The following is a 27,920-nucleotide window of genomic DNA, read 5'->3' as shown; positions in this document are numbered from 1 at the left end:
TTTGGTTTGTGTCCTCTTTTATATCCACCTTATGGTAAACTGTAGCTAACGACTTCAGTTAAGCATAAGCTTAGAAACACAGAGAAAAACTAAAAGTACAGTTGTTTTCTAATATGTTAGATCCTGCTCTGATGGAAAGATAAGAAGTGTCCCAGCTTGGTGGCACCAAGCAGACCAGGACAGACCACCCAGCTGGTCTCCTTTCTTCATTTCTAGATCATCTGAGTTCTCCAGCTGCCAAGTTAAAAAAAAATAAATACAACTTCCTGACACTAGATATTTTAACCTATAAACCTTTTCCAGTGGTAAAGAATCCACCTGCCAGTGCAGGAGACAACAGAAGACTCAGGTCTGATCCCTGTGTTGGGAAGATCCCCTGGAGGAGGAAATGGCAACCCACTCCAGTATTCTTGACTGGGAGAATCCCATGGACAGAGGAGCACAGAGGGCTTCAGTCCATAGGGTCACACAGAGTCGGACACGACTGAGCAACTGAGCGTACACAAACCTTTCCCAGAAGTTATCCTCTATCCCCAGTTTGAACCGAAGGCAAGGGTTTATATTATTTTGGCCACACCGCACAACATGTGGGATCTTAGTGCCCTGACCAGAGAACAAACCCATTCCCCTTGCATTGGAAGCTCGGAGTCTTAACCAATGGACCACCAGGGAAGTGCCAGAGGCAAGAGTTTTAAAGAACAGTTTACCAACTTCCTTGCCCCTGGGTGTGTTTCCCCAGGTTCAGCCTAGTCAAGCCCAGGTACCTTGTGAGAGCGTTGGGCACCTCCCGAGTTGGCTGTGAGTGTGGAACGTGGCTAGTGAGCAGCAGACCTGCCCTCTGGGGTCTTCAGCCCTGTTGTGGGGGCTCCACCACTGGAGAAGAGGGGCAGGGTGCAGGATTGACTGCCTGCTCCTCCAAGAGAGCCCCCTTCTATCCTGGTAGGAGGCACTGGTAATGCTGAAATACCCTAGTACAAGGTTAAAAGGCCTGGAAATGAGAAATTACCAGAGTTTTAAACCACCCCCATTTATAAAGGAACTTTAATAAACAACAAAAAGATAGTAAGAAGGCAGGTAAGATCTATGTAGAGTCTTTCCATTAGCCCTTTCACTGCAGTCTGTATGTATTATACATTAAGGTTATTTTTCAACCTGAATGTTTAGAAAGATAATTGATTCTAATCATGGATACCTTGTAGCTTCAGTTTCAGTGGCAGATGTTCTGGTAGGGATGAGAGGAGAATATTTTCAAATTGAAATACAGTTAACTTTTGTTCACTTTTGGTCATAAAGGAGGTTGGTTGGTGTTTCTGAGCCCTCTGGTATAATTTGCTCCAACTGTCAACACTAAATGGAAATCAAAATAAATGACTTTAGTCAAGTTCTATAGTGCTTGACAGCAAAGAGATTTCTATTCCACAAGCTCATTTTAACTGAGCAACATCTTCCTATTTTAATATTCATAGGAAAGTCTGAGGGGGCTTCCCTGGTGGTTCAGCAGTAAAGAATCCACCTGCAATGCAGAAGACACAGGTTCGATCCCTGGGTCGGGAAGACCCCCTGGAGGAGGAAATGGCAGCCCACTCCCAATATTCTTGCCTGGAGAATCCCTCAGACAGAGGAGCCTGGCAGGCTACTAGTCCGCAGGGTTGCAGAAGAGTTGGACATGACCGAAGCAGCTTGAATGAAACCCTGGTAGTTGCCTGGTGGTCCAGTGGTTAAGAATCCACCTGCCAATGCAGGAGATACGGGATCCGGGAGGATTCCACATGCCTTAGGGCAACGAAGCCAGGTGCCACACCTACTGAGCTTGTGCTCTGTGTTCTGCAGCAAGGGAGGCCCGAACACCTCAACCAGAGAGCACCATCCACTCACCGCAATCAGACAAAGCCCATGCAGCAACATAGCTAGCACAGCCAAATTAATTGTTTTTTAGAAAAAAGTCAGGTTGCTTAATATCCACTAGGTGGGTATGAGAATTTTTGGAGGTAATTCTTATACATTCTTGAAGTGGTAAATTTGATGTTGAACTGACATCCTTTAGTTCTCTGCTTGTTTCTGCACCAGGGCATTGAAATGAAAGAAATGTTGAGTACCAGGAGTACAAGCAGGGAGAGAACAAGCAGGAAAAAACCAATGCTTTCTCTGTAAAGGGGTTATTGTATTTTAAAGTGGGAAATATCACTGAGCTGCTAATGGAGAAATCCCATGATTGATTGCTCTCTTCTCCATAAGCTTAATCATGGAGATTTCACCATTTTTCAGTAGTCCTGTGGCTTACCCATCGTTTACCTGTTTTTGTGCCAAGCAGTATGTGAGGTGCTACTTAATTTCTCATTAACAACCTTGTGAGGCATGTAGTTCCGTGGACATTTTACAGACGTGAGAGGCACTGAAGCTTGCCTCACTTGCCGAGGTAAGTAGGAAACTGACCACTCGTGGCTTGTGCTGCTTGTTCAGTAGATGCATGTCGGGAGGAAGGGGCCACAGAGCCTGTTCCATTCCATTCGCTTAAAGATGATGATGTTCAAGATGAGCTTGTACTAGGCATGCCCAGTGCAGAACAATGGGGTGCATTTTCTGTCCACATACATCACAGAGCCCTTCGAGGGGAATGTCATGCCAGCAGTCTTCCTTGGAAAGAGAATGGTGCTTAAATGCAGCATCTCACATTTTGAAGGGAAGTTTCACTGATATTCATTTATGATGAAAGCAAAAATGTGGGAAAGACTTCCAAGACAGTGGAGCATCCACCAGACTCATCACTGCCCTGCCTCTTTGCAATTCCTGGTGAAGGCTCAGATCTAGAATGTGGGACAGATTGACCAGCAACAGGAGTCAAAGGTAACTGCTGCCAAATCACCCAATACAGTCCAGGACAGTAAAGACTCTAATGTTAACCTCAAAACATAAATAATTGTGGCAACACTGAGATATTGCATAATTAAATACAAATATTCCTTTTTTTTTTTTTTTTTTTTAGTTATAGAAGTAATTTAGCGCAAACCAATACTAAAACACTTGCATGAAGTAAATCTTTACCATGCCCTGCCCAGGTAACTGCTGTTCAGTATTAACAATCATGTTTCTATAAACATAGAACCAGACATGCAGCAATGGCCTGGTTCCAAATTGGGAAAGGAGTATGTAAAGGCTGTACACTGTCACCCTGCTTATTTAACGTATATACAGAGTACTTCATGCGAAATGCTGGGCAGGATGAAGCACAAGTTGCAATCAAGATTGCCGGGAGACATAATCAATAATCTCAGATATGCAGATGACACCACCCTTATGGCAGAAAGTGAAGAGGAACTAAAGAACCTCTTGATGAAGGCGAAAGAGGAGAGGGGAAAAGCTGGCTTAAAACACAAAACATTCAAACAACTAAGATCATGACATCACTTCATGGCAAATAGATGGGGAAAGAATGGAAACCGTGAGAGACTTAATTTTCTTGGGCTCCAAAATCACTGCAGATGGAGACTGTAGCCATGAAATTAAAAGACACTTGCTCCTTGACAAACCCAGACAGCATGTTAAAAAGCAGAGACGTTACTTTGCCAACAAAGGTCTATGTAGTCAAAGCTATGGTTTTTCCAGTAGTCAGGTATGGATGTAAGGGTTGGGCCATCAAGAAGGGTGAGCGCTGAGGAACTGATGCTTTTGAACTGTGGTGTTGGTGAAGACTCTTGAGAGTCCCTTGGACTGCAAGGAGATCAAACCAGTCCATCCTAAAGGAAATCAGTCCTGAATATTCATTGGAAGGACTTATGCTGAAGCTGAAGCTCCAATACTTTGGCCACCTGATGCAAAGAACTGATTCATTTGAGAAGACCCTGATGCTGGGAAAGATTGAAGGCAGAAGGAGAAGGGGACGACAGGATATAGATGATTGGATGGCACCACCAACTCGATGGACATGATTTTGAGCAAACTCCAGGAGATGGTGATGGACAGGGAAGCCTGGTGTGCTGCAGTCCACGGGGTCGCAGAGTAGGACATGACTGAGTAGCTGAACAACACATGATAGTTTATTCAAACATATATTAAAGTTAATGTGCATGTTGCTTTTTTTAAAAGTGTTTCATCCCTCTAAGACAATACCTATAGCTCTGACATTCTAATAGTAGGATTACGTTCCGAAGCATTGGCTGTCCCATGATCCAATTACCCTCAGGAGCGGAGGTCATGTTTCTACAAACTAATTTTTTGACCATTGGAGTAGCTTCAGTGGAAGAAGCTTAAGAAGTTCCAAGTTGCCGCAAAACAGCATCGCGCGTACGGGCCGGGTTTGGCGAGGCATTGGGAAAACAGGACAAGCAGGGGAAAGACACTAGCTTGAGATGCTGAAGTTGGCGGACTTTTGCGGAAGGCGCCAGTGAGAGAGGCGGGAGCAGAAGAGGGCTGGGCAGGGCTCCGCGTCACCTCCCACCTCCGGCCACGGGAGGGCGCGCTCGGGCCAACACCGCGACTTCCGCCGGCGCCCCGCCCACCAGGCTCGCCCCGCGCTCCGATTGGCTGCGCGGCGGGAGCGCGCCGAGTCAGGAGGCGTGCCCGCGCCGGCTACAAAGCGACGAAGGTCACGGCGGGAGGAGGCGCGCGCCGCCGCTCCGAGTCCTACCCGCGGCCCTCGGCCCTGCTGCCGCCGCCGCCTGCCACCGCCCACCGCTCGCACCGGGAACCATGGAGGGAGTGAGCGCGCTGCTGGCCCGCTGCCCCACGGCCGGCCTGGCCGGCGGCCTGGGGGTTACAGCGTGCGCCGCCGCCGGCGTGCTGCTCTACCGGATCGCGCGGAGGTGAGTGCGCGCGGCCCACGCAGCCGGCGAGTATCGCGCCCCCGCCCCCCGCCCTCCGCCCGCGGCCGCCCCCACCCGCGCCAGCTCCCGGGCGGCCCGGCGCCTTCTTGTCCGTCAGCCTCGAGGCCGCGGCGTGGCGGTGGGGCCCGGCCCGCGAGCCCCAGCGCGGAGACCCGTCGTGCACGCCCCGCCCCCGGAAAGAAAACCGGGCTGGGGCTCCTCTGTTGGAAAGCGGCGGAGCGGGTTGGGGGCGCCCAGGAATGTGGGGCGCGTGGGGGGTACGAACTTCCTCCCCCGCGGAGACCGTGCAGACCGAGCTGCAGGATCTGCTGGGCCCCCAAACCCTGCGGGAGAGACGAGCGGGTGTACAGCCGCGTTCTCTTCCGCCCGGAGCCCTGATCCCTGGTCCTCAGGAGCACGTTGCGGTAGGTTGAGTACTAGCCGGCGGTTTCTGAGGCGGCCCAGGCTGCCTCAGGCGTTGTTGTAATCTCATATAAGCCCATTTCTGTCACAGCCGTGCTCTGTCTAGAGAAGCGGAGGGACAAAAGAGCTGCAAAAATTGTTATCAATTAGACGAGTCAGGATGTGAACTGAAGCATCCCGACCGTGGAGCCTGCGTCCCTAACCTCTGGACTCTGCAGCCTCCAAGAGCAGGAAAGCCTGACATGACATACTTTAGGGGTGTTTAAATACTGCGCTGGGCTTCTGCTGGGTGGGTTCAGTGGCGGCCCCCTGCCCTGGCCCAGGTTCACAGACCTTGCTGACCCCTATGCAGAGCTGGCCTATCATGGGCTTCCGTGGTCAGGGATAAAAGCTTACTGGCCCTCTTATTTCAGGAGGACCTCAGGGGCATCTCCACTGTCTCCCCACTTGATCCACCTTTACAGGGAACAGGAAAAAACGTGGGGTTGTGAGAACGTTCTGGAGAACATTCTGGGTGGGTGGGTTTGTAGCTTCAGCAGCAGATGTTGGAAGCTCAGCTCTTAGGTGGGAGAAGCAAAGGAACTTGCCCACAGCCAGTCAACAGCAGGCGGGGGAGCTGGGACTTGAACCTGGAGGGCTTGTCTGTTCTTCCTTAGCCACCACCGTGTACCGCTTCTTACCCAAGGGGAAAAGACGTGAGAGCGACTGAGTCACAGTCTTCCCGGGGGAGGAAGGGGTGGGAGGGACATCAGCTGTGTCTGCAGGATGAGCCAGAATGGCAGGCTGCGGAGGGGGTGGCCCCGCGGGACCCTTGACAGCCCACAGTTCGACACGTCCAGGCTTTTGCCCAGTTTTTGGAAGCTGGAGGGGCTCACAGGATCAGCTGGTTCACATCAGTCATTTTATACACGACGGTACTGAGGTGCAGAGGTGCCCACCACTTGCTCAGATTCCCAGAGCAATGTTGACGGCAGAAGTGTGTCCAGAGCCCGGTTTGCTTCCCAGGAAATGCAATAAAGAGTGTCAGCCCAGAGATCACAGCCTGGGCCAGGCACTGCCACCAGGCTTTGTGGCCCCCACCCATATTGTGTGGCTGGATTTGAGCTGGATGTGCCCACTGTGCCTCTCTTGTGCTGCAGCTGTTCCTGGGGGTGGGGGGCGGGGGGAGCCTGTCTGCCTTCCTGGGCTGCCCGCCACAGCCTTCCCTTTCCTGGAGGCAAGAGCCTGAGACCTGCGTGCAGTGTCCTGCGAGGTTTCTGAGGGGAGCCACGAGGGTACCACTGATACACCTGAGTCGTGATGTGGCCCTGGGACCCATAGGCTGAGAGGACAGCCCTTTCCCGGGAGGTTCTGAGATGCTCCTTAAGTGCTGGCTTTATCTGGGGTCATAAATTGGCCACTGTCACGATTCAGAAGCAAGACCAGCCCCCAGACTGAGCCCTTCTCCCTCCTGGAGGTGACAGTGAGGAACGGCTTTGGCCATAGTGTGGGTTTTAAATGACCCTAGAGAGGGCATGTGAGGAGAGTTGTTTTTGGAAATGGACTTGGCCGGGTGGGTGTTTGCAGGCTCAGCAGAGAGGGACAGGGACGGAGGACTGGCCATGGAGCAGGGGCAGGAGCCTGCTTTTCTGAAGTGTTGTGGTACCCAGAGCCTCGGGCAGGGCCAGCCTGGCTTCCTGCCCATGGAGTCCTCTTGACTGGACTGCCTGTGACCTGGGGGGCAGTGCGTGCTGCTGGTGGCCCCATTCAGCAGATGAGAAAACGGAGGCCGAGGAGATCGGGCTTCCTGCCCAGCAACACCACGACCCTTCAGCTCCTAACCAAGCCTCGTGCCCTGGGTCCTCACTGAGCACCTTGGCTGCCGCTCTGCACCCAGGAGGCCAGGTGGAAGCCGAGATTATACTTCGCCGGGCTTGCTCACCCTGGACCCGGGCGGTCTCTGTGGCTTCCTGTGCCCACTTCACCCAGACTCTCACCCCCAGACTCTGCTGCTGGGCATCGTGTTCATCTTCTGCCGGCACAGCCTGCTCATGGCTGCTGGAGCCCCCAGACGTGGTTATTGGATTGTCCACTGTCTGGTGTTTGGAGACGAGACGGCGCAGCCTCCTGGGTAAAGGAGTGGAGCCTCGGCCACACTCCTGCACACCTCTCGCCATGCTCTCCTGCAGCCATGCAGTCTGGCTCCCTGCACACGCACTGGGTGGTCCTCACCCCCTTGCCTGGCAGTCCCAGCCGTTTGAAGGCCATCTGCCCATTGGCCCTGCTGGCCGGCAGGCCTGTCCTTGAGGGTGACGGCTGACGCTCTGCCCGTTGGCTTTCTGCTGTGGCATCTGTCGCAGCTGCCCTGTGCAGTCGTTCTGTCCTTGCATCCGGGGAGTGGGGAGCCTCGTGCATCTCTGCCTCCTTTCTAGCCCAGCCTGTGCCTCTCCAGCTGGGCCATGCTGAGGAGCCAGGGCCATCCACCGAGAGCAGACCCGGGCCTTCTGTCTGGTGTTGGCTGGACCGCTGTGGACCCAAGTGTGCTTTGCCTAGAGGCTGGAGTGGGCGGCCCGGAGGCCCGTTGGTGCTGGTGCCTCTGCTCTGCAGGAGGCCCTTGGATTCTCGCAGGTGGATTGCACAATACTCAGGGCACAGAGTAGCAAGCAAGGCAGTGTATGGGGTCCCTCAGGGACCCGTCACCTGGGAGGCTGACCTCTCGAGCCCTAAGGAAACCAGCCTGACTGTCAGAGACCATCTTCCAGACCTGCTGGACCAGCACACGGGTCACAGGCCGTGTGCCCAGTCCCCCTTGGGGGACTTCACAGAGCCTGGTGTGGTGGAGACTGCTTGACACATCGGCCTCCCCCAGACTCTGAGCGCCGCTACCCCCGCCCCCAACCCTTAAGAGGGACTGAGCCCACACAGTGTCTCCTCTGTGTCACACTGCACTGGGCTCACAGCTGATGCCCACCCCCGGCAGGGGCCAGGACCAAGGGGCATGGAGCTGCAGCCCTCAGAGTAGTGGGCTGGAACTGACCCCCTGCCCCCACCTGACCTCTTAGGATGTGGCAGGATGTCAGGGCACGAGCTTTGCTATGACTAAACATGCATGTTTGGGGCTCACAAGGCAATACCATCATTAGGGCCTGTGTTCATCTTTTTCCCGTTGTGTGTTTGGTGCTGTGGAGGGATGGTTCCGGAACACACAGCTGCCCCCTGGTTCCTCCCGTGGGGCCCATCCTGCCCTTGGCTGCCTCAGGCCTCCCCTGACCCAAGCAGAGCCCAGGAGCTCAGCACGCAGGCAGCAGGGGCTGGGTGATTACCTTCCAGAGCCTCCAAGCCAACCGCCCATCCTCTGGAGCCTGGTCTTCTACTGGAGGTGGCCTGGCCTCGACCCATCTAAGTCTCTCCTGCTGTGTCACGGGGTCGCTGTCTCTTGGCCCTCTGATCTTGTCTACCACAAGGGGTTTGACCAGAGCTTCGCTGGGAACAGAGGTAGTTGGCTCGGGAGAGAAGTAGGTCAAGGGGTTAGGAGGGGCATAGGGTGGGGGCGTTAGCCTGAGCAGGAGCAGGATGGGGCTGAGCTGGCTTCCACGTCAGGCCCGGTAGAGGCGGGTGCAGTGCCACAGGCCAGGGCCGCCTAGCCGCTGTGGAGACTATGAGCTGCAAGGTCAGCCATCAAGTGCAGCCCGCGAGTGTGAGTCACATGCACCCACGTGTCTGGCATGTGAAGCTCCAGGCAGGCGGGAGCATCGCTGATCCTTGGAGAACTGACACCCACACCTGGCATCGCTGGTCCATCTGCTGCTCACAGGCCTTAGGGTGCTTTCAGGGCGCTCCCCAGAGGAGCTGTGGGGGATGACACCCCACCAGGTGGAACCCATCTGGTCGGGGTGGCCGGCAGCTGCTCTGTCTGTGAGAGAAGACCCTCACCCCCACAACCCTGGGCAGGGATTACCAAGCCAGAGCTGTTGGCTCAGCATGTGCGTACTAAGTCGCTTCAGTCATGTCTGACTCTTTGTGACTCTAGGGACTGTAGCCCACCAGGTTCCTCTGTCCATGGGATTCTCCAGGCAAGAATACTGGAGTGGGTTATCATGCCCCCCCCCCCCCCAGGTCCCTCGTCCGACCCAGGGATGGAACCCGTCTCTGACGTCTCCTGCGTTGGCTGGCAGGTTCTTTACCACTAGCGCCACCTGGGCTGGCCCAGGCCTAATCCCCCCTCCCCTCCCGACCACCCCTTTCCAGTCCGGGCTCACTTCCCCACCACGAAGCTGGTGATTGAGGGTGAAAACGATGACTTCCTGGGTGGGAGGGGCTTCGTGCCTGGCCCCCCAAGCCCAAAGCCTCAGTTCCTGATCGCCCACCACAGGTGCCCACCACTGGTCATCTTTATTCACTTCCTGTTTGTCTTTACTCATGGGCTGCCAGCCCTTCTGCTGGCTTCTCTCCAGTGACAGGTGTGGTATGGTGGGCATCTGGGGTGGAGGAGCAAAGGGGCCCATCGTGAGGCCAGCAGGACCCAGGGGAGCAGGGGAAAGGTGTTTGGGCCTGCCTCACCGCTCCTGTGGACACGCCAGCCCTCGTGCACTATTATAGAGAAGCCTGTAAAGCGGTTACAGATTAACAGAGAGAAAGCCAAGTGCTTAATTGCCCAAGTGCGGCTTCTCGGCAGAGAGGGTTCCCACACCGCTAGGCGCCTCCTTCCACTGCTCTTGGCCTGAAGGCCAGTGAGGCTGTCAGAATGCCTCCTCTGACCACCTGCCCAGCCCAGCGCTTCCCTCAGTTCTCTCACTTGATCCCTCAGCACGCTTTTTGGAGCAGAGATGGTTGCTATCCGCATCAACCAGATAGAAAAATGATTTTCCCTGAAGGCCACGCCGTGACCATGGGGCCAGGCTGCCCAGCACTACTGTTTCTGAGCCTTGCCCTCCAGCTCGATGAAGCTGGGGCAAGCCAGGGTGCCCGCTGTGGACCCTGGGACCCTTCCCTGCAGGGTCTGGTTCCATGTCCTCTGTCTGGGCTTGCTTCTCTCCTCCCCTGCCCTCCCCATGTAAACTGCTGTTTATTGGGCAGTCAGCCAGGTTCTGGAAGCACTTCCCACACTTGTCTTGTCCACAGATGATAGGTAATAAGACTGAGGCTTGGAGAACTCTTGTGATCTGCCCATGGTCCATGGACAGGCAAGGCCAGGAGGCAGCTCAGTGTCAGAAGCAGGAGCTCTCTTTCCAGGGGGCCAGGCCCCCAGACAACCCCAGAGTCAGCACCCTGTGTTACAAAGCACCCTTACATGTCTTGTGTCTTTGAGCCCTGATAACACGCAAATGCCAAGGCTGAGAGAGGAGGGATTGGCAGAGCCGGGACTCTGGCTCCCAGAAGCTTGGGGCTGTGCCATCCTCTGGACAGCAGGGGTGTCCACGTGTGGTATGACTGCCCATCCCAGCAGAGGCCCAGACGGCAACCCCACAGCTGGAGGTGGACTCTAGGGGCAAGCAGGGAGACAGGAGTGGCAAGGCCAGGACCCCAGGCTTGAGCTGCCACCTGTTATCGTAGATTTCTGAGACTGGAGGGGTTTGCCTGGCAGTTGCCATGTCCTTGCCTCCTCCACCCCCTGACACACACCCGCCGAACAGCCAGGGAGATGGATGGAGGGTACTCGAGCACAGATCCCTCAGTGTCTGGGCCGGGATTATCCTGCACACCCACCTGTCACCACGCGTGTGGCTGGCGAGGGCCGCTGTGGCCAGCCTGTCCTGTCCCCAAGCCAGGGGGGGCTGGCCCCAGGCTGAGCAGCTGTCTTCAGTCCCCACCCTTGGTCTCCTTGGCCCTGGCTCTCCTGGGGCTTCTTTGAGCACCGAGGCCCCGTCCATCTGGAAATTCCCCAGGGAGCACCGTTTCCTCAGCCTGGGAATGGGCCCAGGTCTGTGGGCCTTGAGGGAGGGAGGGAGGGAGGTCTTGGAGCCAGGTCCCTGTCAGCCCGTAGCCTGGCTGGCCCCGGGTTCCTGGTCCGTCTCCAGCTGACCCCAGGGTCAAGGAGGCTTGGCCTGGTTGGCTGAGGATAAGCCCAGGTCCCATGGACGGGTTCATGGAGTCCCCCGCCCTGCTTGCCGCCCACCCTCCCTGGTCTCTCATCCTCCCGCAGACTCCACTCTGTCCTTGTCCGCAGGATGAAGCCAACACACACTGTCGTTAACTGTTGGTTCTGCAACCAGGACACGGTGGTGCCCTACGGGAACCGCAACTGCTGGGACTGCCCCCACTGCGAGCAGTACAACGGCTTCCAGGAGGTACGCCCCAACCCACCCCGGCCACCATCCAGGGCCTCCTCTGAGGACCAGCGCACAGGCTCAGGGAGCCAGGGTGACATGGGCGGGTTTATGTTCAGACCCAGGTCTTTTCAGACTCTGCATCTCGCCTGAGTTGGGGTTCCCTGTGAAGTTCCTTTGGAAGAAGAGCTTCCGTGTTGCATGTAAAGAGAGGGAGAGTTAGCGATCCACCTTGGGGAAGTATCTGCATGTGGGACCTCTGTCCGGCGCCCGGCCTGAGCGGGGGCGGGAGGCTCCTGCCTGTGGGGAGGCCTCCCCCTGACTCGGGTCCTCCTCCCTCAGAATGGTGACTACAACAAGCCGATCCCCGCACAGTACCTGGAGCACCTGAACCACGTGGTGAGCGGCTCACCCGGCCCCCGCGCCCCCGCCCAGCCCCTGCAGTGGGTGAGCAGCCAGGTGCTGCTGTGCCGGAGGTGCAGCCACCACCAGACCGCCAAGGTCAAGCAGCTGGCCGCCTTCTCACCACGTGACGAGGTGAGTGGGGGGCTGGGGATGCTGGAGGCAGTAGAGCCGCTGAGGGGCACCCCCTCCTCACCCAGAACCCCGTGCTGGCCTGCATTCCGGATGTGTCATCTCAGCCACGCGCTTCTCACACTTCCTGTCTCGTGGTCACTGCTGTGGGGGCCCCAAGCCTGGGAGCACCTGCCAGTCCAGAGGGATTTGTCCCTGGGTGAGGGGAGGCAGGGTCCTTGGGCTCCAGCGTGGGGCTCTGTTGGGTCCAACCTGTCCGTGTCCCTCTGAGTCCGTCTAGCCCACCGCCTGGCGGGCAGTTGGCTCTGGAGTGGGCGAGGCTCCTGGCTCGTGGAGGGCAAGGGGAGGCGGGTGCTGCCCAGAGGCTGGATGTCAGCCCTTTGCCTCCTGGGTCCACGTGGAGGCCAGCAGCCTTGTCATCTAGCCCATCTCTCCTCGCCCAGTCTGGGGGTTCCGTGACCTCAAGAGACAATGCTTGCTGAAGCTCAGAGACCCTGACTTTCCCCAAGGCCCAGTCTGGGAGGGAGGTGGGGAGGGAGGAAAATAGAGGTGAGCTGGGGCTGGGTGGAGAAAGCTGGGAAGGCTGCCAAGAGGAGGGCAGGCACGTGTGACGGGGCAGTCAGGGCAGGTTTCTGGCACCTTCGCTCCTAGCAAGAGACAAGCCAGGACCCTCCTGCCCCTGCAGACTGAAATGTCTGGCTCCCCTGCAAACCGGGAAGCATGTGCTGCATCTCCTGGGGAAGGAAGGGTGGGCCTCGCGTTGCCTGGGCTGTTCCTGAAGTGCAGAGGCCCTTCAGTTCCTGCCGAGGCCCTGACCTGGCCAGGGGCTTTCTCGTGTTTCCTGGACCGCTGGGCTTCAGTGAGGAGGCAGGTCTACCTCCAGGTGGTCCATCTGTTCAAGCCCAGGTGGTGTCCGGAGTCCGGGAGCAGGGCCTGAGCAAGGGCCACATGCCAGGCTCGGGCCTCGAGGTGTGTCCTTGGCAGCCGCAGAACTAGCTGGAACGTCCCCTGGGGGCCCTGCTGTGTCCAGGGCTGTGGGTGGCTCCTCTTCCCAGGTCATTGGTCCTGTCGAGCCCCCGAGGAAGCAGGTACAGAACAGGGATGACTTGCACATGGTCACCCCCGGGACCCTGAGCCTGTGCCCCCTCCGCAGGGCAGGTACGACGAGGAGATCGAGGTGTACCGGCACCACCTGGAGCAGATGTATAAGCTGTGCCGGCCGTGCCAGGCAGCCGTGGAGCACTACATCAAGCACCAGAACCGCCAGCTCCGCGCCCTGCTGCTCAGCCACCAGTTCAAGCGCCGGGAGGCCGACCAGACCCACACACAGGTGCAAGGGGCGTCCCAGCCCCCAAGTCTGTGCAGGAGACCCCTTCCCGGAGGGCGGGCCGGTGACCAGGGGCAGCTCTTCAGAGCCAGGCCCTTCCTCTGGGGCAGCCACCTTCCTGTGGGGCCGCCTCCCAACCTGTGCCCCAAGCCAGAGTGGAGCAGGGGTGGGGGAGGGGGGTCCCAAGGAGAACTTGTGTCATGGCCAGGGTTTCTAGGCTGCCCTCCAGAGCCTGGGCACCTCCCAGCACCTCTGGGGATTCCTGCAGCACCTTTGTAGTGGGTGCTCTCCGAGGTACCCTGGAAACCAGGCAGGGAGGTTGAGTCTCAGGGAGAGGGCCTGGTGTGCGGCGTCCCCGGGGTTTGAACCTTGGACCAGCTGGCTAAAACCATCGTTAGTTTTTGTCACTGCTCAGATGCTGGAGTGTCCTGCCATAAAAAAATGTGATATAGGAGCAGGTGGATTTAGAAGTAAAAACCATCCTCCCCAAAGAAATTCTCCCCTCGCCCTGGGTCCCCAGAGGTACCTAGCTGGTGGTGGCCGTCTGGCCAACCAGCTGGTGTGAGATTTCCAGTCTGCAGCCAGGCCCCTGACCACTGGCCCGCACGCCTGTTTGCACAGAGAGCTGCGCTGACCCTTGCTTTCCCCCCCTCCACTGTCTTTCAGACTGAACAACTTATTGTTTTTTCTTTCTTTTTATCTTTGTATTTTATGTTGGAGCATGGCCAATTAACAACATTGTGATAGTTTCAGAGGGACAGCTATGGGCCTAAGTTAACAAAGTTAGTAACCGGTACTTTTTAACTTTGACCAGAGTTGTGTGTACGTTCATTAAAATTCTAGTTAAAACCACACAGTAGGAGTTTCCTACAATAACTTGAAAATGATTGGAAACTGTGTTTGAAAGAAAGGTCACCATCAGATCAGAGGATTACTGTAGAGAATGTGGCAGCACAGTCCCCCCGCCCACAGTAGCTCACAGTGGAGTGAAGGCCCAGAAATGAGACAGGTTAATGGGACCCACGGGTGAACCAGAAACGAAGCCAAGAGTGCATGAGAATTTAGGGCACCTCTGATCACTGGGAGCTGGTGGTTCTTCTGTGAGTGCTGGGGGCCCCTGGCCAGACCCCCATGCACAGAGTGGGCACCCGGAGGGCTGTCGGTGGCTCTGGCCCTGTCGCTGACCTGCCTCTCCCTCCCTCAGAGCTTCTGCGCGTCTGCGGTGAAGGCCCCAGCACAGGTCATCGTGCTCCGGGCCCTCGCCTTCCTGGCCTGTGCCTTCCTGCTGACCACAGCGCTTTACGGCACCAGCAACCCCTTTGCCCCGGGAGCCCCGCTGCCCCCGACCCTGCCAACTGGTAGCAATGGCTCGGCCCCACCAGACAACGGAACAGCCACCGGGGCTGAGGGCTGGCGGCAGCTGCTGGGCCTGCTGCCCGAGCATGCGGCCGAGAAGCTGCGCGAGGCCTGGGCCTTCGGGCAGAGCCACCAGATGGGTGTCGTGGCGCTGGGCCTGCTCACCTGCCTGCTGGCCATGCTGCTGGCCGGCCGCATCAGGTGCGTGCGGGGCAGGGACGCAGTGGGAGGAAGCTCAGCGGAGGCAGGGGCCCTGGGGCCACACTGCGTCCTCTCCCCACCCCAGGCTCTTCACCGCAGTCAGGCAGTGGTGACCTAGCTCACGGGGTGTAGTGCTTGCCTGTGCAGATGCAGACCCTGTACCGAACGGCATCCCCTTCCTCTCACCGCAGCTCTGAGGGAGGTTTCCTTGCCCCGTTGTACAGAGTAGGACACTGAGGCTCAGAAACACTGACTCAGAGCCGTGGGGTGAGGAAGTGTTGGAAGTGGCATTGAGAGCCCCGCGCTCTGCTCGGGCCCTCGATGGTCTCCTCTGAGCAGGGCCAGGGTGAATGGAGGAGGCAGGAGGTGGGGGGCCTGGAGGGGCCTCACCCACCTCGCTGGGCCCTCACTCCCACTCTTCCCCACAGGCTCCGGAGGATCGACGCCTTCTCCACTGGCCTGTGGGCCCTGCTGCTGGGGCTGCACCTGGCTGAGCAGTACCTGCAGGCCGCCTCACCCAGCTGGCTGGACACGCTCAAGTTCAGCACCACGTCCCTGTGCTGCCTGGTGGGCTTCACAGCAGCCGTGGCCACGAGGAAGGCGACGGGCCCACGGAGGTTCCGGCCCCGAAGGTCAGAGAAGCAGCAGTGACTGCGGGGGGAGGACAGACGGACCAACAGGCCCTGGGCTTTGCCCGCAGCCCGGACAGGGCACCTCTGTCTTGCTTCTTTCTTACCTGCCTCACTCCCGCCCCCACCCCCCAGGTTAGGGTCCTGGCCCAGCCCCTCCACTTCCCCTAGGAGTCAGGCCCCCCCATTCCTTTCTGGCTCCACCAAGCCACCCTCCACCCAGCACCCCCAAGTGCTTTCTAGCTGGTCACCACTGCCGCCACCTTTCTGGCCAAAGACCCCACCACCACTGCTCTGAGATCGGAACAGGGCAGCACCCATACTGCCTGCCTCTGCCCCATGGCTATCACTGGCAGCTCAGGCACCCCCACACTGGCCGTGGCCCCTTTCCTGGCGCTGACACCATCGGAAGAGGGGTACGGGCTTGTTTTCTGCTTCTTCTCTCACCTTGCCCCGCCACTGAGCCCCCAACATGGGCTGGCGACGGTGGCTGCAGGCTGGGCCCTCGCCGCATGGCCTGACCACTCGGGCTGCTGGGTGTGGGCAGGTGCTGCTGAGTCAGGGCCAAGCAGAGCCCCCTACCTTGTCCCACTCTTGTTTCTCTGATCTGTCCTTTTGGTCCTACCTGCTGTCAGTCAGCCCCCCAGGAGTTCATGAAACCAGGAGGAGGCAGGGCTAACCCCAGGGTTCCCTGCTCTGAGAGCCCGTTATCCCTCAGCCTCCTTCCCCAGGGATGGAGAAATGCAGTTCTTAGACCCAGACTGGCCTTGACCATGAGTTTGTGGGGTGAGGCCCATGTGGAGGTGGAGGATAGAAAATCATGCTTCTCCCGTGATCAGCAGGTTTCTCCTAACAGCCAGCCTGTGGTGGGAGATCACTCAGGAGGGTGGGGGGAGGGGTCTACATGCTCTTTACTTCCCTATCTTTTGGGCACCGCTGTGAGCCAGACAGCGTAACTGGGGCACACACACTCTGCCCACTCTCCTGGGAAGCCCCTGGCTCTGCCCTGAAAAGGCAGGACCCCAACCCTTACAGCCCAACCCTCCACTCGCTCCCTGCAGGGCTGGGGTTCAGGCTTCCCAGGCCAAGGTGACTCTGATTGGCAGGTAACGGGGCCCTGCCCCTCTCTCTCCATGCCAGGATGTCCCCAGTTTCATCCCGAAACCCCACCTCCATTATTATGCCCAGAAAAAGTTCCAACTGCCCAAAGTTCGGAGAAGGCAATGGCACCCCACTCCAGTACTCTTGCCTGGAAAATCCCATGGACGGAGGAGCCTGGTAGGTGGCAGTCCGCGGGGTTGCTCAGAGTCAGACACGACTGGGCGATTTCACTTTCACTTTTCACTTTCATGCATTGGAGAAGGAAATGGCAACCCACTCCAGTGTTCTTGCCTGGAGAATCCCAGGGACGGGGAAGCCTGGTGGGCTGCTATCTATGGGGTCGCACAGAGTTGGACATGACTGAAGTGACTTAGCAGCAGCAGCCCGAAGTTAGCACTGGGTAAGGGGCTCAAGGGACACGCAGGCCCATGGCACCAGGTCCTTGTCCCTTGTCCCCCTTTGGCTTATCACCACTTTCCTCCTGGCCTCTGGAGCCCCTTGGGGAGGCTCCTGCTTTCCACCTTCCCGTGGGGCAGCTGCAGAGTCCTCAGGGCCTCGGCCTCACTCTCCCTGGGCCAGGCCCCGCCACCCCCTCCTGTGCGCCATCTGTACAGTGAGAGCTGGAACCCTCCAGGGCCCTGGGGTGCTGGCGTGGGAGTGGACATGCTCTGGAGGCTGTTCCCAGCCTGGGGGCTGCCTCCCAGGACCGTGGCAGGGGGTAGAGCAAGGCTGCACACCCCTGCAGGGCCTCGTGTCCTAGTCATTGAGGTGAGCACGAACCCCGCTCCAAGTATGGACCTGGGGACCTGCACGAGCCAGTCACATGTGTGAGGGTGACACTCAGGGCTGTCACCTCACTGAGCCTACAGGGTGAGTGAAGAGTGCCCAGCTCAGGCCTGACCCCCACCATCCTTCTGTTCTTGGGGTCCTGAGAAGCCAGCCCACCCCCCAGCCTGTGTATTGGGTGGCGTTGCGTCCTGATACATGGGTGGAGAGCTGGGCCCAGCTTGCTCTGGGTGGAGGGTGAGGTGGAAGAGCACTGACAAGGTGGAGGAGTTGGGTGGCCGGCCTGTCCCTCGCCTCTGTGAGCCAGCCTCCCGGAGATGGGCGGCGGGAGCCAGGCGGGGAACTGGTGTCTGTTGGCTGTGTGTCCCCTGGTCTCTGGAATCCCCTGTTCTCAAGGAAACTGGCAGAATGGTGCTAATTACTGCTTTTCTTGGCATTGAGTAGAAGCAGGACATCTGTGTGTACGCGTGTATTTAAGTTAAATTATTTATAATAACCGTAACCAGCTCTCACGCTGGCCAGGAGCCTGCTGAGCAGACATCTCTCCTGCCCTCTAGCGGGCGGGGACGGAAAGACACCCTCGTGTCGCGAGATGGACCTCATCGAAGGAAGGCTTCCTGGCATTTTTAGAGTTTGTGTGATTTTTTAAACCACGCATCTGTCCCTTCAAATTCCATTACGTGGAGCATATTTCAGCACCTTCTGACATTACTGGCGACAGCTGAGGAAGTGCGGGCACCACTGGGACCGTGGCTTATTCCCTGGGAGTATGTTGGCCTCTTCTCCCCTCCAATGGGGATCACCATCAGACCCTCCAGAAGGGGGTTGGGGAAGTGGGACCGTCTTCTCCCCCAACCCCAGGCCAGTAGGCTCCCCCATAATGCTTGCCCGGAGCCCCTGGGAGAGGCCGCTGTTCCCTCTGCCTGCGACCGTCGCCCAGTGTCCCGTCCTTTCTGTTGTGTAGACGTGGATGACTGTCTAGTGACCCTGTAATTGCTGTAACCACAACTCCCGGCCTTAGATGTAGTGTGTTTGATGCTGTATTTTCAATAAATGCCTCCGGGGCCCTGCTCTGACCGGGGGGCGTCAGGCACCACGTCTTTTCTGTTTTTTCTTTCTCGTTCCTTCAGAGGCTTCTTTGCCAGGGGCGGGGGCTTCAAGGGATGGGAGCGCCCACCAGAGTCAAGTTTGGGAGCTGGCGCCATGGGCCCCGAGCAGCTCAGGGCCCACCGTCCTTGGGTGGCGCGTTTATTTCCTTGTCTCCCTAAGCTGCTCCTTAAATGTCGTCCTCTCTCTCCTCCCGCTCCCAGCCCGGGCCAGGATGGGGTTGGAGAACAAGAGGCCCCCCTCAGTGTCAGACGGCGTGCAATGCAGCCAGCGGACCGCCCCTTCCCCAGAGCCCCTCTATCACAGCGGGCACACAGGCTTGGGTTCTGGGGCTGGATGCCTCTCTGAGATGCGGTTTGAGGGCACAGGTGGTCTCTGGGGTGGGGGGTGGGGGTTGTTAAGAGGAAGCGTCGGTCTGTGTGCCGCGCCCGGGAGCCTGGTGGAGGTGGGGTTCCTTTGACAGAGGCTCCCAGGGTCTGTCTTCTGTGGAGCCAGGACAAAGGCTCATGCCTGACACTTCACACGATCTGCTAGTTGAGTGATGCCACCACGTGTCCCAACAAAAGGGTCAGACTGAAGAACCGTTCCCCCCCCACAACCCCCCAGTGCCACCTTGTCCACTCGCATCAGAGATTGGGAGAGCACCTGTGCCAGGTAGGCAGCCCCAGGTGTTAGCAGGACCTGCGAGGGAGGAGCTGGTCAGACCCAGCCGGCCACCTCTAAGACCCATGGCCCGACTGGGCTTTAGCTTGCCAATTACTTGGGGTGTACTTCGGCCAGCGCCTGGCCTGGCCCAGCCCATGGGCTGCCCAGTGGGGTAGCACAGGAAGCCCAGGGCAGGCAGACATGCTGCCGCCCCCTGGAAAGGCTCAGGCGTGTGTGTGTGCGTGTGTGTGTGTATGTGTGTCGTCGTCTCCCCACCACCCGCCTCCACTCCCCACTGTGGCCCACACACCCTGCCCTCAGGCTGCTGCTGCACACAACAACCAGGGGTCCTGGGGTAGGTGCAGGGAACGGGGCTTTGTGTGACTGGAGCAAGTTAGCCGAGGGTCCCAGCGCACCCACACTGCCCCTCGGTGCTGAGCATCCCCCCCCGACCTCCGACCACTCCCCAAGGTCGTCGCTGTCCTGCTGCATGGCATCACAGTTCTAAAATGACAGCACCAACCTGTGTCTTGTGTTTAGAGTCAGAACCTTCCCCATGCATTTTGGGGGAAAGGAGGTAGGGATCACCCTAGGCAGAACGGGTCCTTGGGTGAAATGTAGGCACGTCCAGCCTGGGGCCAGCCAGCCAGGTGCCCAGAGTCCTCTATAGATTTGCTTGATAGTTTCCACACCTTGATTTCCCCATGTCCCCCAAACACTGGGCCCGCCTTTGGTTCCGAAGTCCAGGTGGCCTCCTGGCACTTAGAAAGGCAATAAAAAGGTCACGTGATCCTCCAGGCGGGCATCAGCTGACCCACCCTCTTAGAAGTTATTTAAAATGAGGGGAAGGGGTGAAAACCAGGGAGATCAGTAGACTGAAGCTTGGCCAGCGGTACCCCAGGTATGCAGCTGGGGTGGGCGCCTTAGCCAGCCCCCGGCTCTGCTGCAGGGCCTGAGCCAACCTGCCCGTCCGTCGGCACATTGTCCTTGGGCTCAGTTGTCCCCTGGGACTGAGGTAAGGCTGGACCTCTGCAGCTCGGTCCAGACGGCAGACTAATCCCTTATTAACTGCCTCTGCCCCCTCCCCCTCTGTAATCAGTTGCCTTAATCAGAAGCATGGTTGACATTCTGGCTTGGGGCCACTGGGTCCTGTGGTGTGATCTGTACCGCGCTCAAGTTAAAGAGACACTGTCACCTTCCGTCTGCGGACAGCTTCGCGATCGCTCATGGCTCTTTCTAAGTTGGAGTCTGGCTGGCGTCCTGCCAGAGCCTCTTCCTGGAGATCCCCAAGCCTGGCTGCCTCCCCCTCTGCTCTGCCAGGGGCTTTAGCGGAGTGTCCGGTGTCTGAGACTAGAGAGCAGCAGCGGTGGGACTCCCGGGGTCAGGCCCGGGGGAGCAGGGGCTCCCCGAGCTCGGCCACTGCGAGGAGGCTCTGGGCACCAAGCAGGAAGTGGCCCAGTTGAGTGCCCGGTGCAGGACTAGGTGTTTCTGCTTCGAGGTGAAGGGTTGGCGTGAGGTTGGCAAGGGCGACAGTGTCACTTTAATACCAAGACTCGTAGTAGACCTAGTTTGCTGTGAGGCTGAAGGGGATCGGAGGGGGCATGCAGGGAGGGGTGGGTCACGCCAGCACCTCCCAGCCACCTGCTCCTAATGGCGTGAATGTGGTTGGACCGCTTTTCTGCTGCAACTAACACACACCTCCTCTGGGACCCCAACTCGGGCCCCACCTTGCACCGTGGGGGAGGGGAGGGGGCCCACCAAGGTGGAGGCCCTGCTCCAGAGGCCCCCAGGGCTGACCTGCTCCTCTCTCCCATGCCCCCCGGGCTCTCTCATAGGTGCTTCCCAGCAGACTCCGTCGGCCTCTTCCCCACCAGCCCCAGCCTGGCCATCCCCTGCCCGAGCCTGAGCATCACGGGCCCCTCGCCATCTTTGTTCGTCCCCACCCCGCCCGGCTTCCTGCCGATCGCCAACCACCAGCTGTTCCGGTCCCCCCGCCGGGCCTCGCCCTCCTCGCTGCCTGGCCGCCTCAGCCGGGCCCTCTCGCTGGGAACCATCCCCTCTCTGACACGAGCAGGTAAGTGGCACTAAAAGGCATCGGCGGGCAGTGCGGGGCTTGAGGCACCTAGCTGAGCTCGAGGCGGGGGTGGAGGTCCTGCTGTAGACTTGGCGGAACTGGGTTCAAACCCTGGTGTGTCTACTCAGTAACTGCCTGAGCCAAGGGGCTTAACCATTCTGAGCCTCAGTTTCCCACAAAAAATAAATGAGGCCAGTCGTGGAACCCACCCTGTGTGAAGGTTAAGCCCGGTGATGGACTTAACGCGCGTAGGTGTCACAGTTCTCACTGTTGTTATTCCTGCTGTCTTGTGATCCTGTGTATCGTGTGCTCTGTCATGTCTGACTCTTTTGTGACCCCGTCGACTGTAACCTGCCAGATTCCTCTGTCCATGGAATTTTTCAGGCAGGAATACTGAACTGGGTTGCCACTTCCTCCTCCCGGGGATCTTGCCCATCCAGGAATAGAACCCAGGGTCTCCTGCATTTCCTGCAATTTTCAGACAAATTCTTTACCACTGAGCCACCTGGGAAGCCCCTGAGACCCTGGGGGCTGGAAAATTTGCCCCCAGCCTCTGTGGTCCAGGGCCCAGGGATTTGGTTCAAGCCTGTCGTGTTCATGGAGCCCTGGTGGGCCCAGCATCTGGTCCCCACCACAGGAAGCTTTGTCTCATCCCTCCCCTTCCCCAGCAGGATCTTTCCAGGGGCCCTGCTTGGGTCTTCTTCAATGACCCTCCTCACTTGGGGAGGTTGCCTGGTGTCCGCAGGGTTTGCTTTATCCTCTGGGGGATGGCCTGGAGGGCAGGGCGGTGCAGCAGGATCTGGCCTCCAGGAACGTGGGCAGCATCTTGGTTAAGCTGGGCTTTCTGACATGTACTATCTCTCTGAAGCCCCTCAGCAGTTCCTCCATGCTGGGGCTCCCCCCGCCCAGCCTGACATCCCCTGGGCCTGTTCTCTCCATAACTTGCCCAGCAGCTGTGGCCGCCAAGACCTAGGGTTGAGCCCAGGCGTCTTCTCGCCCTGTGTGCAGTCCAGCGGCCTCCTAGGTAGCGGGTGGGTCACACTGCAGGAGGGACGGCTCACTGGACACACCTTGAGCTGAGCAGTGGGTAGTGCTTGAGGCCTGCAGGGTGGGATTGATGGGGGTCAGACTGAGCCCTGAATAGTACCGAGATCTGGACTCCAGGCATTTCCATGTCACCTGACGTGAGCCATGTTGCTGGGAGAAGGGCCTCGTCTGGTAATGGTTATTCAGCAGAGACCCCTAAGCAGGTGAGTTGCAGCTCAGGCCCTGCTCAGACCTGGGGCTGATGGCTGGGGCCCTGGGGGCCCTCTGTGAACAGCCCCTGGAGCTGGGACAGAGGGGAGCGGAGTGGACAGGAAGGCCCTGCACTTGGGAACCTGGGGATCCAGCAGCTGGGCCCATCTGCAGAACAGTGTTCTCTGCAGAGCCTCCAGGTCGGGGCAGGGACCCAAGCTGTAGGGCCTCTGGCGGACGGCATGGGTCTGGCCACTGCCTGCTGTGTCCACAGGCAGTCTCCTTGCTGCCTGGGGAGGCCTGAGGTGAGGGCTCAGGAGGCCGCCTGCCCCAAGGGCCCAGGGCAGTGCTATGGGACACAGGTTGGTCTCAGAGTGACGTGTGAGGGCTGGGACCCAGTTGCCATCGCTGGGCCAACCCTTGGCTCAGGTGTTAGGCGGCCCTGGCGGTCCAGGATCCGTCTTGCCCAGCTCTACCTGCCTCTGCAGCTCCTGCTGCAGGCCTAACCCCGGCTCCCTGCAGCTCACGCTGGGTGGGAAGGCCCCTCCCCTGCACCCATCGACAGGTTAGCAGAGGAGGCAGGACTCAAGGTGGCTGGAGAAAAGAAGGGCACAGGGCAGGCGCCAGGCCTGGGCTCCCGTGTGGCCTGTGTGGGTTCCAGTTTCCTTATTTGTGAAGCGGGGACCTGCCCTTGAGGACACAGGATGTGGGGTGACGCAGAGCAGCCATGCCTCAGGGAGGGGTTGGAGACAGGCCATCTCCCCAGGGACCTGTGTTGCCTTCCTGTCTCCAGACTCAGGGTACCTGTTCAGCGGGAGCCGCCCTCCATCTCAGGTGTCCCGACCCGGGGAGGTCTCAGTTTCAGGTAAGAAGGACCGAGCGCCAAGGGGAGTGATGGGAAGCTGGCTCAGGCAGGGAGCGTGTGAGCCGGGGTTTCCAGAGCGTGTGTGCAGGGCGGGACGGCAGACAGGCCCTTGGAGGGGATTCTGTTCAAATCCCAGCTCCCGGCCTCCCAGCCGTGCAGCCCTGGGCGAGTGCCTAACACCCCGTGCTTCATTTTTCTCTTCTGTGAAATGGGCACCAGAGTTTCTAGGACTAGCTGTGGTGCCGTCGTCCTTACAATGGTGACATGTGGAGGTGGCACTTGGAAATGAGCAGGGCCCAGGTTAGCTGAGCCCAGGTCTCCAGGGTTTCTTTCTCCCCATGCCTTGTTCTCAGCTGAGGGAGGTAGCAGAGACTTTGGACAGAAATTGGAGAGGGGCAGAGGGGGCATCGCTGAGGCTCTGCGATCCTCTTCCCCGCCCTGGGTGCCTCCTCCCACAGTTCCCAGCAGGGGCCCCTGTGCCCAGCAGTCTAGGCCCAGCCTTGGCCTTTCTCCCTCAGTCGGTAGACGAGAAAGCAACAGATCAGAATAGGCGCTCCTGTAAGCAGAGCGAGCACTCACTATGTTGTCGTCTCTGCCTTCCTCCCACCTCCAGATTACTTCTCTCTGCTGTCGGGCAGCTGCCCCTCCTCCCCGGTCCCTTCCCCAGCGCCCTCCGTGGCAGGCTCGGTGGCCTCCAGCGCCGGCTCCCTGCGCCACCGCCGGCCCCTCATCAGCCCGGCCCGGCTCAACCTGAAGGGGCAGAAGCTGCTGCTGTTCCCATCGCCCCCTGGGGACGCCCCACACACCCCCAGCAGCTCCGACGAACACTCGCCCCACAACGGCAGCCTCTACACTATCGAGTCGCCCCCGGCCCCACAGAAGCAGCCAGCACGGGACACAAAGCACACGGCGGGTACGGCCCTCTGATCTCGCCCTGGAGGTGGGAGAGCCCTGCGGGCCATGGGAGGCCTCCAGTCAGTGTGCAGTGATGGGGACACCATCAAGAGGTTGCTCGGGGCCTGTCCTGGCTCTTACCTGACTGTGGCCGCTCTCCCAAGTCCAGGCACCCTACAGCCTGGCTTCTGGTGACCTTGAACCCTTCAGGACCTTGCCCCTAGTTGGCTGCTTTTATTTCCTTCTTTTGCAATTGACTTGGAGGATCCTCTGTTCTGTGCATCGGGCTGCAGATGTTTTTTATTTTGTTCAAATGCTGTTTTTCTACAAAGCGTTCTACAACGTTTTAACTTAGGCCTCAACATTTAACATCTAGATGTTTCCCACGAACCTGTGGATTTCCTGTGTCTCTCATGACATCAGAAGCTCTGGCCACACCGGGCTGGACAGGTAGAAGGGCAGGCTGAGGCCCCTCGCCCCAGCCTCTGCCCCTCCGCAGCCCTGCTTGTGGCGTCGTCTTCCATACCTAGTGGTGTTTGAGTTTGCAGCTCCTGACCCAAAGCTGCCTCTCTTCCCAGCAGCTACACAGACGGGACCTGAGTGAGGAACAGGCCACCCGCTGTCCAGGGCAGGCCAAGCGAGGTGGGACCAGCCAGGCTGGATGGCCAGCGGCCGCATTCATGGACCGTCCTGGGACTGGAGGTGGAGCTGCCCACATCTGTCCCTGGAGGTGCTCCCCCAGCTCCCACTGAAACGCCCCTTCTCCCTGCAGACACGAAGTCAGTGCCAGAAGGGGGCAGCAGCTGCAGCAGCCGCTCCATCAAGAAGGAGGACGACTCATCCCAGTCCTCCTGTGTGGTGGACACCACCACCCGAGGGTGCGCCGAGGAGCCCACCAGCTGGCGAGGTCTGCGCCCTGTGGGACGTGCGGGAAGAGGGCAGGGCCGTGGGTCTGCAGCCACTGTCCCCTCCTGTCTGTCGGAGAACAGCCCCTCAAGGGCCCTCGGGTGGCAGAGGGTGGTTTGATGCCCCCGCACCTGCTGGGCCCCCTGTGGCTCAGCAGACAGCACCCCACGCCCAGGTTACAAGGGTCTGCGCCTGCACTGTCACAGGGGCCTCTGGCCTCAGGTGACTGCTTAAGGCTAACAGTTACGGTGTAATCAGAATAAGAATCTGGCTGCCTACCTGTACCAGCCACATGGGTGTCCCAAGGCCACGTGTGGCCTGCGGCTGCTCAGGAGGACAGCGGGTAAAGAACACTGTCACCTTTCCATAAACTTCCCCAGGGGGGTGTCGGCCTGGGCACGCTGGCGGCCAGTGCAGAGGCTGCAGGCCATGCTGGGCAGCAGTTTGCCTGGGTTCAAATCCAGGCTTCTCAGCTTGTGAACTGGGGGTGGGCTATGAGACTGAATCGGGGTTCTGGGTAAAGCCCAGTGGTCAGGTCCTGACACTCCCCTGGGGCATGTGGAAGCCGTGTGTATTGAGCAAGGATTTTCCTGAAACAATCATTTTGGGCTGACCGGAAATGGGGGCCGCCCCCAGATCTGGGACATGACCCAGCAGCATCAACTTCGGGTGGGGGGGCCCACTCAGCAGCTTATTACCTTGAGGCCTGGGCAGGGGCCTCCTCCTGTCCTGACTGTAAAGCTGGTGTCCCCATGGCAAGGTACAGGTGTTACTGCCCTAGCCAGGTACCTGCTAGGTGGTGCAGGGTCGGGGGGGAGGTACCTTCAAGGAGTCAGGACTTGAGAATTCCCCAGAAGTCCAGTGGTTAGGACTCTGCGCTCTCACTACCAAGGGCCAGGTCCCTGGTCAGGGAAGATCCCACAAGCTGCAGGGTGCAAAAAAAAAAAAAAGAGAGTGAAGACTTAGAATGACAGCAGGTTCCTGGGGTCTTTTCAGAGAGGAAGGCTTTTAGGGGCGGGGCCTCAGCCCAGGGGAGCCCACCCCCCTGGGGGTGGGGCCTCAACGCCGCAGCGCTCAGCTCACTGGTCTCGGTTTTTCTCTTGGAAGGTCGTTTTGGCCCCTCCGTGATCCGGGGCCTCCTGGCCGTGAGCTTGACCGCCAACGCCCTCTTCACCTCGGCCTACCTGTACCAGAGCCTGCGCTGACCCGTGGTCCGCAGCCTCCTGGCACCCGGAGAACCTCGGAGGGTGCGCCCAGGTGCATGCCGCTGCCACCACTGCCGGCCTTGGCCCTCCAGAGGGCCCGCCGCCTCCGCCCTCTTCTCCAGGGCCCTTGACCTCGCCTCCGGAGGGAGCCCTGTTCCCCGCCGCCTTCTCCCCACCTGACAGACTCCGGGGCTGGGCGTGGTCTCAGGGGCGCAGTCCTCCTTGGCTGGTATCAGTTATGCGTTTGGTGCTGACACTCTGATCCCCAAGCCGGAGATCCTGGAGGGGCTGCGTGACTCTGGGGTCCCCTCCCTACCGTCCAGCCCTGCCTGGCAGGAATGCCACTACTACTGTGAGGGGAGCAGGAGCTGGGCTGCCCCCCAACCCCGCATCCCCGGGCTGTGATCACCTCTTTGTACTGTACTCCTTGACCCGGTCAAGTGGAAGGTAAAGCCCCGGTGGACACCCCCTCGAGGACCAGCGGCATCTGCCTATGTCCTGCGCCATGCTGTGGGCTGGGCCTGCCCTCTGGCTCCCCCGGGTGGGCAGTGAGTTTCCTGCCCAGGGCTTCTCAGAGTTCCTGGGTCTCTGGGGCCCAGCGGGACTAGTGTAAGCACCCCCGCAAGCTCCCTTCTCCCTGCTGTGCCCCCATTTTATTACCTCTGGTGACCTTCCCAGGCAGCAGCCCGGCCACCCTGAGAACACTACCCAGGGCCACCCTGTCTCCAGGCCCCTCCCTCATGCACTGCCCTCAGGGGCTTTGCTGGGCCCCTCTGCCCACAGGTCTCTGAGGACCCTGGACCCCTGCCCCCATCCTGCCGTGAACTCGGCTCCTCTGGGCGTCCTGCGGCCGCAGTGGGCTCAGTGTGACCTCTGTCTCCAGGCCACCATGGCTGGCCTGCTTCCTACCCCGAAATCCTCGGTCCTGCCACTGCCCTTCCAACTGATACTGCAGGTTTGTGCCCCACGCAGCCCCCCGACCTTGGGCTGGAGTCCCATCCTGCCCTCAAAAGTCGGGCACAGGGACCCTCACGGTGCCGTGAGGAATGAGAAGACTGCGGGAGTCAGCATCCCCACGTTGCTGTCCCCGGCTCTGGATGCAGGTGTGGGGCGGCGTGCGTGCACACTCCTACGTGTGTCTGTGCACGTTTGTGCCACTCGGTGAACTCTGAGTCTCCTTAGGGGGAGGGTCGTGAGAGCAGGGGAAGGGTCTTCATTCTGTCATTCAGGGATAAAGTTTAATTTTATTTTTCTACATATTTTTGCCAGGTCAGGCGTTCCGCTCCTAAGCAGGATGCCCCCAATTCTCCCTGCCAGGGAGGTTTAGTTTTTTTAAGCTTTGGGTGCTTTTTTAGTATTTTTTTTTTTTTTTTTTTTACCATGTGGGGAAGGATTGCTCTGACTTCCCCCACTCCTGAAAGCTACTGTTTCCTGCCCTGCCCCCCACCCCGGAACACGGGGAATTGGGGGGCCGGGGGCCACTTCAGGTCCCTGACTCCAACTGCCAGAGATGGTTCCAACTCGGAGGTGATGCCTCTTGGCCCCCATCTGTACAGTGGGCATGTGTGTCGAGTTTTTTAATTTTAC

General features: G+C 58.9%; 1 protein-coding gene across 7 annotated transcripts; it reads left to right on the top strand.

Annotated features, from left to right (window-relative positions):
• Window positions 1-4,566: 4,566 nt before the first annotated feature.
• Window positions 4,567-26,421, top strand: TMEM201 (transmembrane protein 201). Of its 7 annotated transcripts, none has more exons than XM_005216953.5 (11): window positions 4,571-4,799; window positions 11,368-11,488; window positions 11,810-12,004; window positions 13,155-13,331; window positions 14,533-14,885; window positions 15,314-15,517; window positions 20,989-21,227; window positions 23,257-23,328; window positions 23,942-24,241; window positions 24,995-25,129; window positions 26,236-26,421. In XM_005216953.5, the coding sequence occupies exons 1-11, from the start codon at window positions 4,687-4,689 to the stop codon at window positions 26,331-26,333; spliced, it is 2,007 nt and encodes a 668-aa protein (XP_005217010.1). In that variant the 5' UTR covers window positions 4,571-4,686; the 3' UTR covers window positions 26,334-26,421. The 7 variants fall into 7 exon arrangements, with proteins under 7 accessions (NP_001032528.1, XP_005217010.1, XP_059731294.1 ...); XM_059875311.1 differs by lacking the exon at window positions 26,236-26,421 and adding an exon at window positions 24,804-24,864 and having other exon boundaries at window positions 24,995-25,075; XM_059875309.1 differs by lacking the exon at window positions 26,236-26,421 and adding an exon at window positions 24,801-24,864 and having other exon boundaries at window positions 24,995-25,075.
• Window positions 26,422-27,920: the final 1,499 nt, after the last annotated feature.

This window comes from Bos taurus, chromosome 16 (assembly GCF_002263795.3).
Source record: "Bos taurus isolate L1 Dominette 01449 registration number 42190680 breed Hereford chromosome 16, ARS-UCD2.0, whole genome shotgun sequence".
NCBI classification, from domain to species: Eukaryota; Metazoa; Chordata; class Mammalia; order Artiodactyla; family Bovidae; genus Bos; species Bos taurus.
Note: the sequence above shows the minus strand (reverse complement) of the source record. Positions and strands in the feature narration are given on the sequence as shown.